This window comes from Numida meleagris, chromosome 22, assembly GCF_002078875.1.
Source record: "Numida meleagris isolate 19003 breed g44 Domestic line chromosome 22, NumMel1.0, whole genome shotgun sequence".
Classification (NCBI taxonomy): domain Eukaryota; kingdom Metazoa; phylum Chordata; class Aves; order Galliformes; family Numididae; genus Numida; species Numida meleagris.
In genome coordinates, this window is record NC_034430.1 from 3,329,472 (window position 1) to 3,341,239 (window position 11,768).

General features: G+C 55.2%; 1 protein-coding gene across 8 annotated transcripts in view; it reads left to right on the forward strand.

Moving 5' to 3' along the window:
- PAFAH2 (platelet activating factor acetylhydrolase 2) overlaps positions 1-7,570 on the forward strand; it is an 8,588-nt gene extending 1,018 nt beyond the window's left edge. Inside the window, exons 2-13 of one of the 8 annotated variants that reach the window (XR_002432534.1) lie at positions 609-714; positions 843-993; positions 1,178-1,274; positions 1,387-1,455; positions 1,573-1,687; positions 2,450-2,563; positions 2,671-2,762; positions 2,839-3,009; positions 3,083-3,231; positions 3,516-5,533; positions 6,072-6,152; positions 6,283-7,570. Coding sequence is in view for 1 of the 8 variants with exons in the window: in XM_021375625.1 (XP_021231300.1) it covers positions 625-714; positions 843-993; positions 1,178-1,274; positions 1,387-1,455; positions 1,573-1,687; positions 2,450-2,563; positions 2,671-2,762; positions 2,839-3,009; positions 3,083-3,231; positions 3,516-3,610 (1,143 nt within the window). In the remaining 7 variants the exon portion in view is untranslated. The other 7 variants (XR_002432536.1, XR_002432535.1, XR_002432538.1 and 4 more) reach the window with 7 other exon arrangements.

Genomic DNA, 11,768 nt, shown 5'->3' on the forward strand with positions numbered 1-11,768 from the left:
GAGCTGGGAGCTGTAGTCCGGGTACCCGGTGCGTGCTGGGAGCTGCAGTCCTCAGCCAAGGGCACGCTGGGAGCTGTAGTTCTCCGCGGGTGCGGTGCGGGACCCCGTCCCCCCGTGTCTCCCGGAGTGCTCGGGGTTGTCCCGGTGTCAGCCCTGCGCCGTCCCCTCGCTCACTCCTCTGTGTGCCACCTCCGGCTCGGCCACGCCGCCCGTTCCCGTCCTCCACGTCCCCTGCCGTGGGGTGGGACGGGCTCAGCTGTCCGACAGCGGCGGGATCGTGGGGCGGGTTGGGCACCGGGTGCGTTTAACATCCGCGTCCGCACCTGGGACGAGTCGGGACACGGGGCGAGAAACCGCGGCTGTAACCTCTGATCGGCCGCAGGACTTTGCTCGCTCGGGGTAGCACGTGGCCGGGCACAGGGCAGCGCGGAGCCGGGGCAGCGGCGGGGACGGGCTGTCACCCGCGGTGTCTGCGGGGTTCGTCAGGTTCGGAGGGGAGCGGGAGCCTCGTTTCTTGTAGGGATGCTGAGCGGCCGTGGCGTGGGGATTTGGTGACGGGGGAAGGAGGAGGGGTGGGGGACGGATGCTGACCGCGTCGCTCTGCCCAGGCTCGGCTGCGCTGCCATGGGGGGGGAGCAGTCGCTGGCAATACCCCCGGAGAAGGGACCTCACCGCGTGGGCTGCGCGGACGTCATGGTGGGCCATACACCGCAGGTACGGGACGGGGCCGGGCGGGGCGGCTGCCGGGTATCGCCAGGGCTGAGTTCGTGAGGACATCTTGCGGCCGCCGCTGCTGCGAGGGACCAGGGTGCACCACGTCCCCCGTCCCCTCTCTCCTCCAGGGGCTCTTTTTCCGCCTCTTCTACCCCTGCGTGCCCCGGGACGGGGCCGAACGGCCGCTCTGGATCCCGCGCTACGAGTACTGCACGGGCCTGGCTGACTTCAGCGGCCGCAGCCGGCGGTGGTGTGCTCCGCTGCTCAGCGTCGCCGTCGGTGAGGGGCGGCCGTACCCCACCCCCACGCAGGTGTTCCCGTGCCCCCCGCACCTGCAGCCTCTGTGGGCTTAAGGCCAATGCACCTGGCCCGGGTGCACAGAGGAGCTGGGGTCGGTGCTATGGGTGCCTTGGGTTGCCATCTCCTCGTTTTTTTCTTGGGGTGTTTTTTTTGTCCCCCACAGGCTCCTGCAGAGTGCCAGTGAGCTGGAAGGCACCTTTCAAATCCTGCAGCAGCGGGTACCCGCTGGTCATCTTCTCCCATGGCTTGGGAGCCTTTCGGTAGGGGGGGCTGGGATGGGAACTCCAGTGCTGCAGGCTCCTCGCAGTCCCACACTGACCCATCGTGCACCTGCGGTGCTCGAGACAGAGCCCTGACCTCATCCCTTCACAGCACTGTGTACTCGTCCATCTGCATGCAGCTGGCATCCTGGGGCTTCGTGGTGGCTGTGCTGGAGCACAGGTTGGCACCCCAGTCCCTGCAGCCTCGAGAGGAACCCCCTCCCTGAACACACGGCAGGATGGGGGCCGGGCAGAGGGCTGCCTCGCCATGTTCCCCCCTCCCTCCTTGCTGCTGCAGGGACAGTTCTGCTGCCACGACCTATTTCTGTACGGCAGAGGCCGTCCGGGAGCAGTGGATCCCCCACCAGCAGGTGCCGCAGGGACAGAAGGAGTTTTATTTTCGGAACAGTCAGGTACTGAGGGTTTGAGGGTGGGCAAACCAGAACATATCACACTCCCCCACCCTAGGGGATCTTCTGCGCTTCCCAACCCGTACTGCAGCAATGCTGGGGCTGAGCCTTGCAAACTGAGGAAAAACCCACCACCCCATTTGTCTCCATTTCCCGGGGTCTGCGGGCCCGCTGGTGCTCTCTGATTCCCGTCTCTCTGGGATTACCCCACGCAGCTGCTTGCTGACAGCAGGACGGCTTCCTGCTGAGCCAGGTTCCCCGCTGTTTATTTCTGCCTCGTATAAAAGGGAAGCACAGAGCTGAGATCTGTGGCTGGAAGCCTCTCTAGGACACGCAGGGCTTGGAGGTGCTTTTGGCAGTCCTAAATCCCAGGCTGTTATTTTTATGTGTGCTCAGGACTGGGATGTGAGGTGAGGGCAGAGCCTCGATCTGAAGTGCAGCATCTCCTGGCAGCACCGCTGTGGCTCAGACAGGAGAGTGTCTGGGGGCTCTGGGTTATCTCCAGTGGTCTGTGGTATCAGATTAAGTGAATTAATAATAATAACAAAGAAACTGTTCCAATAAATGTACCACATCCCTGTGGGAGCCGCTGCGGTGCAGCCTCTTGCTCGCTTTTATGCTTGCGGTAATTCAGGGAAATGCACTGTGCCCCAGCGCTGGGGGTTCAGAGGGGAGCTCTTGTGGGGAGACATGGGGGGAAAGCAGCATCTGTGCAGACCCCCACAGGGTTGGTTTGCTCGGCTGATGGGGCAGCTTGCACTGCAGGTTCATCACAGAGCAAATGAGTGTGCGCGAGCGCTTCAGCTCTTCCGGGACGTCAGGCGTGGTAAATCCATCCCCAATGTCCTTCCTCAGGGCTTCGACCTCTCTGTGCTGAAGGTACCTGGGGCTGCAGGGCTGGCCTGGGTGCTCCTGGCTGGAAGGGTCAGGTCATGTTGTGTGAAAAAAGGAAGAAGCCTTCACTGCGGTGCTTGTCTTTCTTGCAGGACAGCATTGACTTGACCAAAGCGGCCATCATGGGCCATTCATTTGGTGGGGTGACAGCCGTGCTGGCCTTGGTGAAGGAGCCTGGGTTCAGGTGGGTGGCTCTGGGATGCTGCCCAGGGCTGGGAAGGTCACAGAGCGGCTATGGACGCGTGTGCGCATCCCACCAGGTGCGCGGTGGCCCTGGATGCATGGATGTTCCCCCTGGAGAACGTGCTCTACCCTGAGGTGCCCAAGCCTGTGCTCTTCATCAACACTGAGAAGTTCCAGACCCCAGAAAGTGTGGCCAAAATGAAGAGGCTGAGCTCCAGGAACAGCCAGACGAAGATCATAACCATCCTGTGAGTCCAGGGCTAGGGTGGGTGCCTGGCCAGGAGTGGGAGGCCCTCACCTGTGCTCCATTCCCTTCCCCAGGGGATCTGTGCACCAGAGCCAAACTGACTTCGCCTTCCTCACCGGGAAGCTCATCAACCGCGTCTTCAACGCGAGGGGCACCCTCGACCCCTACAAGTGCCTGGACATCACCAGCCAGGCAGCTCTGGCCTTCCTGCAGAGGCACCTTGGTATGGCACGGGTGGAGTTGGATGGGGCTTGGGAAGGCATGTGGTTGGTTTGACAATCCCCAAACCATTATGGCCGTGAGCCACCTGGCTGCCATCCTCTGGGTGCAGGTGGCAGTGCCCAGGGGACATTGGGAACTGTTGGTTGGGAAGTCCTTGGGAAAGTTGCTGGGTTGGTCTCTTTCCTGCTCCTGCAAATCTGAGATGTGCAGTGGCTGCTCCTCTTATACCTGGAACCAGGGTGATTATCGTTGTAGTATCTCTGAAACCCTCTCTGCCCCATGCAGATGTGAGAGAGGAGTTTGCTCGATGGGACCGCCTCCTTGAAGGCATCGGGGACTCTGTCATTCCAGAAGCACCTTTCTGCCACTCCAACCTGTAGCTTGCTGGTGCGCGCCAACTGCTGGGAATTCAGCTGCTCCTTGTCCAAAATGTTCGGGGTCTGCCTCCAGAGGGTGGGAGTACCCCTAGGAGAGCATGGCCTGGGGACTGTGCTTGCAGGATGCAGCCACGGTGCCCACCATGCTTCCAGGAAGCCCTCCCTGCCTGAGAGTCGCCTGCAGTGGCTGCTGGAGACTGCAAAGCTCAGGGAATAAAACCCCTGGGGACAAGGACTTGCACTCACCTTGGTGACAATGCCCTGCTTGCATGCATGGGGGGCGCTGGGCCCTGCGTGCCCAGCAGCAGTGGGTTCAGTGCAGGCTGGGGGGGATCAAGCGATGACCCAGCATGAGGAAAGATGTGACGAGGGTTCCAATCATGGAGGTGGTGAAATCTGATCATGGTGCTGACCTGAGCACTGACTGCAAGTGCAAAATTTGTGTGTGTGTGTGTGTGGGAGTAAAAGGAAGTGGCTGGTAGCTGGACGGGAGCATCTTAGGGCAAGGCTGTGAGCAGGCTGTGGGCACAGGCCCGTGTTGGGAACAGGGCAGTCCAGGAGCACCTATGGCTCATTCCTATGTAATAGCAGAGATGCTGGGGTGAGGGGTGCTGTGTAAGCTGGCTGCTGCCCTCAGCTGTCCCCAGGCAGCCTGGCACTTCTGGAGCCCATGGAGCTGCACCGGTGGTGGCCCCACAGATGTCCCCAGGCTCCTGTGGGCACTGGGGCCGGGATGCAGCAGGCACTGCAGGACGCACTGCTCAGCAGCTGCTGCATTGCCAAGTGGTGGCCATCTGCTCCTCCTTTGTCCCTGCTGCTCCTGCTGGGGGCACACATGGTAAGGGCAGTGTCAGCCCAGCGCCACGGCTCCTGCGCCGCAAGGAGAAGCCACAGGCATGAATCATGGCACCGTACACAGCTGGGATCCCTTGGGTGCCCTGCACTGGGGTGGTGGGAGCTATTCCTCATCCAGTGACAGCAAACCCAGGTCCTTGGGGAAAGGAAGGGGAATGGGGAGCAGCATCCTTCCTCTGTGCTCCATCTGTGTCACCGTGATGGCCAAATCCTTTCCTCCTTGCCTCCTTTTAATCAAGGAGCTAAGGGGAGGGCGGGGGAGGAAGGTGCAGCAGCAGAGGACTCATCTCCATGCAAAGCAAGGACTGGTGTGGACAAAGCTGCAAGACCTCAATTCTTTTGAGGATTCCAGATATGTATTCGTGAACTTATTTATGCCCTCTCTGGTGCTGGGAGCGTGCTGGAGCATGATGCAGCGCTGGGATCGAGGTACTGAAGGTGGGGAGGGGGCACTCGAGGTCACTGCCTGCAGAGCCCATGGGGGAATGCACCACTGCATCCTGCCTAACAGTGAGAGACAGTGACTGGTGCGGAAATCAAGTCCCATCTTCCTCCCAGAATTAGTGCTGCCGTGATGTGCTCTGACATTGCAGGGAGTGGCCCCAGCTCCGCGTGGCTGAGGGAGGCTATAAATTCTGCACGAGCTTTATGTAAAGGCTCAGGGATGGGGGGGTATGGCTATGGTTGGAGGGCAACTGCAACGTGTTAACCCTTCAGTGTGTGGAAAGCTGCTCATTTCCACCTCCAGATCCAGCCCTAGGCTTGCTGCTTCTGCTTCCAAACCCAGCCCAGATTCCCCCCACGCATCCTCCATCCCTGTCTCCGTGCCATGCCCCAGCCTGGAGGCCAGGGGCAGTGTGCACAGAAGCTGCACCACAAATCCCCAGGTGTAGCACACAGCAGCGGTGCTCGCCCGGCTCCTGGGTTGATGCGCTGTGTTGCTGGACCCAGCTGGAAGGTTTTTTTTTTTTTTTTGGCAGGAAGCAGCAGTTAAGGGTTACCATGATCTGGGAGCTGCTCCAGCACCTGTCTGCTATCAGCTCTTGGTCACCCTGTCCTTACAGCACAGGGGTTTGTATCTGTAGGGTCACACTGGGGGGCTTTGCTGCTCAAGGGCATGGGAGACAAACCCCTCACTGGCGAGACTCGCTTCCAGCTGAGTGCTGCACCGTGCCTGCTCTGCTTCTGTATTCAAACCGGTGGCTTTAAAATGAATAAATAAAGAAAAACCCACCAGCTGCCCATTTGTATTCCTCTCACAGCTGCGCTTGCAGCGTGGCCAGGGTCTGAATGGGCGCATTCCTCTTCCCCACGCCTCAGCTAAGCACGAGCTCCATTCCCTGGGCTGGGGCTGAGGCTGGACAGCAGGATCACGCACCGGGCTCGGCGCTCTCCATGTGTTCCTCCCCATCCATCCACACAGCCCAGCCCAGCAGAGTGCTGCTGCTCGAGAGCCGGCTTTGCTCCATCGAAGCTTGCTGCTTGATTTAATTAATGCAAATTGAGACTTGTGTTAAAGCCTCCTTTTAATTACCGCAACATCGAGTGGAGTGTGGTTTTTTGGTTGTTTTTTTTTTTTCCCCATCCCTTTTTCTTTTGTTTTTTTAAGGGAGTAGCAAGGCCTGGATGCACAGCACCCACCCCGCTTCCAGCCAGCACCTCTGGAGCAGGACTCACATCCCTTTGATCGGTGAGTATATGCGGCTGTTCACGTTGCTCTGTTTTTTTTCCATTGGCAAATCAGAACTTTACTCCGGGTGAAGTTCAAAGGAAAAATCAACTTCCCCGTCGCAGAAGCAAGTTGTTGTCATTGCTTCCAGGGCACCTGGAGCTGACAGCCCTGGCTGCTCACAGCCCCAAGGGACTCAGCATCTCCCAGAGGCACCGCTGCCCTGGTGCTGGGTTGCAGGACAGGACCAGGGCATGTGCTGCTCCTGCTGCGCTGCTGCTGCCCATGCACGCTGGGCTCCATTGAAAAGCAAAGCCGTGGGCAAAGCAGGCTGCTCTGCTCTTAGCCAACTGCATCTGGAGTGTTCTGAGGGAAAAATGGTTTGGTTTTTTTTGTCAGTTTTTGGTCTGAAGCCCCATTGCAGGCATTGATGCTCTACTGACCCCAAACGGGACGAGAGATGATTCCTGAATTAAAAGGACAGGAAGGATGAAGGGAAACCGAGGCACTGGAGGAGGAAGAGGGCTGCGTTAGAGGGATCATTTTGGGTCATTCCCCCTGAGTTTAGGAAGCACAGGCTGAGCTCAGCCCCTGAAGGGATGGGAACCCCAGGTGCCGCATCAGCCCCATCTTGGGTGATGCAGGGGCACCATCCTCAGGTTGCTTTTGTCTCCTCAAATCAATAGCGGCTCTCTAACGATGTCCAGCACCCAAGGCCTGGGTTGGGTTTCTGTCTTTTTTATTTTTAATTAAATGAAGCACTTAGGTTAGCAGTCACAACGTAGGCATGTCTCTCTGGGTATTGATTTTAGAGTACAGCAGCAGTTTGGTTTATTGCATAAAAGACAGCGACATGTTTTCCCCCAGCAAGGCTGCCTTTGTTTGCCTGTTCTCACAGCTGTAGTGGACGTGCTCAGTCTTTTTTTCTTTTAATATATGTATCGATTGATTAGGAGCTCAAATTAGTGGAGAAAAAAGGGATCAGACAGCACGGAGCAAATGTTAAGTGCAGGTATTGTTTCCATGCCGGTATCGCTGAGTGATTCCAGGCAGCCCACAGAGCCAGCGGGATGGAGTGGGAATTAACCCGTTTTGAAGCAGAATTGTCAATGGAGGCAGGAGAGGAATTACTGATTGTCCTGAAGGGATCTTGAGGCTGAAAGCAGCTCATGGCTGGACTGCAGTGGAAAGATGCTTTAAAATATATGTGTATATATAAATATATATATAATTTATTTGGCTCACAAAACAGATAGGAAGGGGTTGTGTCCGTGGTGTCTGACACAGGTCTCATCCACAGACAGCACTGTGGTTCTGCATGGGGTGATGCTTCCTGCCTTCGCACCCCGATTTCACCTCGCAGTGCCCATCCGAAGGAAGGCGCTGTAGAATTTTCCCAGGCAGCAGATCTCTGCAAGAAATAAAGTCACATTGGTCACCGCTTGGCTCCGCATTGGTTTGTCAGTGAATCTGCTTTGATAGCAAGCAGCTCGAGAGCTCTGCATTGGGTATTATTTCAGAATTTGTTCTTAGTGAGAGCAGGCTCGCTCTGGGGGTTGCTACCAGCTCACTCACCTCGTCTGTTTGGCACAGGGGAAGTCATGCTCCTTTAAGAGCATTTCCATCCCTGAACTCCTCCCATCGTGACACTTCCAAGCTACATTCTGTCGTGAAAGGGTGGGAGTATTTTTAACCATATCTTGCCAGGGAAGTATTAATAGCACAATGGGCTTGCTGAGATGCTGCTAGAGCTGAAACCATATTTTAAATTCAAGGAACTAATTAGGAACCAGGGAATAATTAGTGCTATCCCCAGCTTTTCTTTCCCTCACTTCATTTGCAAAGAGCTAAAGCAAATGTCTTTACTGGAATCTTCAATCTCTACTGCATATGGCTTCCCTATGCACTGCTCTTCCAGGTGGTTGTCAAAAACATGCTGTCTCCTTTGCTCTATCCCACCTGCAATGGCTGTCTGCCACTTCTGAAATCTAATTAGTGCATCTCACATTGGCTCACACACACAAAAACTAGCATAAATCCTCCCTTAGGGCTTCTCTGCAGCCCCTCTCCATGGCTGGGGGCTGCAGCTCTTCTCAAACCCTCAGCACTGGGATGTGCACAGGCGTCCTCGAATAGCAAAGTGCTCGGTGCTCCATATGGGAAATGCAGATACATGTGCTGGGAGCAGAAGGGGGAAAGCGTGGAGGATGCTGAGAGCAAGGAGAGCAGAGCAGGGCAAGGAGACCTCCAGGACAGCTTTCACCATACACACACCCCTTCTATTCAGGCAGTTCCCAGCACTGCTGGTGTCATGGAGAAATCCACCAGCTCTGAAACGTTACCCGTTGTGAAGTCTGTGCTCTCTAATAACAGCCAGGCTTGTGCCGAGCCCTTTCCCACTCTCTGGCCTCCCCCCAGCCACCTCACCTGGTTGCCAAAAACTCGAGGAACTCTGGTGTTGTGCTTTAGTGGGCAGGCAGCCCGGCCCCACGCAGCCATCGCTCACTGCTGCCCTTCCCAGTGGGATGGGGGAGGGAATCGAATGAAGCAAGTTCCAGTCAATTTCCCAAAAAGCAAACCTGCAACAGAATGCAGGCACCTTGTCTGATTGGGAAAAAGTCAAACAGTTTCTAGAAACGTGGGCAAGTGTGAGGGGTTTTGCTGGAGGTTAGTGCAAAGGCAGGGAAACAGGGAAAGGAGAACCCTCACAGCTCTTCTCTTTACCCCTGAGCATGAGTTTCTTTTATTGCTGTCTCCTCTGGCAGGTTCTGATTGACTCGGATCAAGCAGAGCATTGGATTTCTGGCTTTAGGATGTGCTTTACTCATGCAGCGACTGTTACCGGTCTCAGAACGTACTTGCTGCTAATATTACTTACAAAGATGCTTTAAAAACTTCTCCGACTAACAGATGTCAGCCTATCCACCACGTGTGCCGAAGTGTGGCACTTCAGTGCTCACAAAGCACGTTTCCTCGTTGGAGATTAAATATTTTTGCAAGTTAAAAGAGCTGCCGTGGGCTGAGTTGTCACCTAATTATGTCAGTCTCTTTGTGGAGTATTTTGATAATCACATCAGAGGGGGCTCTCTTTAATCTTCGTGCTACATCTAATCACGTCACGTCCCAAATTCACACGTACAAGGAGCTCTCCTTGACTTCTCTGTTGCTCCGAGAGCAGGGTGTGGTGATGGAAGGAAGCTGAGGGCCCCGTGCTCTGTGCTGGGAACAAGTGTGTGCGGAGGGCAGCAGCTTTCTGCAGGTGTGCTTCTCACTGCCCCTGGCAATGGCTCACGTCCTCGGTTCCTAAAGTCCCTGACTTCTCAGGGAATATCTTCTGCAGGTTTTGCTGCGTCCACCTGCCATCAGCCGATCTGGTTAGAGCTGAGCTTGAAGCAGCCTGTTTCTTCCTGAGCTCAGTTTTGGGGTTAAGCAGGAAATTTCGCTCTCTCTCTCTCTTTTTTTTTTTTTTTTTGCATTTGTTTTTTTTTAAACTGAAATTCTAACAAACAGCTCTTGTTGGTGATGAGGAGCCCGGGAGACAAACAGGGCTGCAGCCACACAGCGCCAGGCTCGACGGAAGAAGAATCTGTTTAGAATCGCAGTAAAAGTGTTGATAAACACGAATCAAATTAAATGAAAGCTTTTCCCATCCTTCGTTCTCATTGAGATCTGACAAAAATAAATTCCACATAAACAAGTGGGTTCCAAAAATAAAAGCACTCATGCAATGAGGCCAAAAATGAGATCGCCTCCGTGCTCCTCCAGCTGCTAAGAGCTGTTGCTCCTCTTTGTATTGCAGCAGTGCTTGGAGGTTTGGGCTTAAATTGGAGCTGGTGGTGGCAGGTGTCACAAAGAGGTTGCTAAAGCCTCTGCATAACTGACACCGGCTGCAAAATGTAAGAGCTGAGAGCAGATCCCAATTCTGACACCCGGTGTGTTGCCTCTTACCTATGAGAGTTCTAATGTGAAATAAACGGTTTTGGCTGCAAAGCTGATCTGCAAAGGAAGGTAAGTTACATTCAGGTCTTTTTTTTTCTTTCTCTTTCGTTTTTTTTTTGTCCCTGTGAGAAGCCCAGGAAATAAGACGGAAAGCTCAGGAAACAGCCCCTGCCTGACTTGTGGTTGTATCTCAGCCTGCAGCCCTTCTTCAAAAGCTGCAAAGTGATAGTTCATCATCATCTCTCCAGGGAGGAGCAGCGACTGATGGCTGTAAGGTTCCAAACCAGAAGCCCCACGCCCAGGAAGCTTTACTTCCTTTGGGAATTCCTGAGATCATCCCAGGATAAGCTCACCGATTTCACTAAAAAGCATTAATATTAAAGCATCCAATGCTGGTCTATGTGGATCATAGCGAATGATAAAGCAAAACACCAGCTGATGTCATGATTACTTGGCTTCTTTGTCTTCCAGCAGCATTTAGTGCAGTTTAATCCAAGCATTCAAGATGTTCAGTCGAAAAAGAAGCGCGGTGCTTGTGACACCAATGGATATACTGCTGCTATTGAGCCAGGAACCCTGTGAGTGTACCAGGCATGATCCTGAATGGCCAGGCAGACAAACCATTTGGGTCCTGGGATCCCTACCAACCTACAAAAGGCCGAACCGTGCTGCTGGAAAATGGCTCTTCCATCCACTCCAGCAGAAACCTCTCCCAGTTCCAGCAGCCAGGCGGCTGGATGTGGTTTCCATGGAAATAGACGTCAGATCAGCAAAAAAAAAAAAAAAAAAAAACAGGACAAGTGTTTAAAATAATCTCTGTTTTGAAAGCTTTTTACATTTCTGTCACAATATTAACCTTCCTGAAGGTAGGGTATTTTTTTTTATTATTATTTTTTGGTGCAAAATCCTTAAGACTGCGCACGAGAAGGGTGGGTCCCTCAGAAAACTCCTTCCTTTGGTATTTTGGGTACAAAGACTGCTGTGCTGGGTTGCGTTGCAGCAGATTTGTGCTTTTCTCCGGCCATCTGCCTCCTGCGCGTGGTGGCTGCTGGTGTCAGCTGAAGCGACTGCAGCACGGCAAGGCCGCGGGAATCGCACGCCGGTGGTTGTACAGAGTGTGCAAAAAAACATTTGAAGCACGTTGGTGAGCAGCAAACCACTTATCTCACGGTGTTATCTGGGGAAGGGAGGGTTCGCCATGCAGCCATTACACGCCTCACGTCTCCCAAAGAGCAGGATGGCTTTTCTGCCGCTGTCACCTCCCCGCAGAGGTGGCCTGATGCTGGCTGAGCCCAGAACCACTGCCAGGTCCTGCAGGGCTGCCTCGGGGTGGCTGTCCCTGAAGGGACAGAGGGTGATCCCGAGGGTGGTCACTATGGTGACCCTGAGTTGACAGGGGTCCGTGGCTGGACCGGGGGCAACCAAGGGGCTGAGGTAAGAGCCAACAGCCCTGAGCTGGGAGCTGACAACCGCCGCCCCGAGGAGACCGATGTCCCCGAGGGGCTGTGGCACTGAAGTTGGGGACGAAGGACCGTGAGGTTACAGAGCGCAGCCCCGAGGCACGTGGCCATCCCGGAGGCGACCGCCCTGTCGCTGCCGCCACGAATCCCCGCAGCGAAGGGTGACCGCAGCCGCCCGGAGCCCCCGCTCCTCCCCGCCACCGGGGCGGCAGACAAAGGGAGTCCCGCAGCCCTCCGG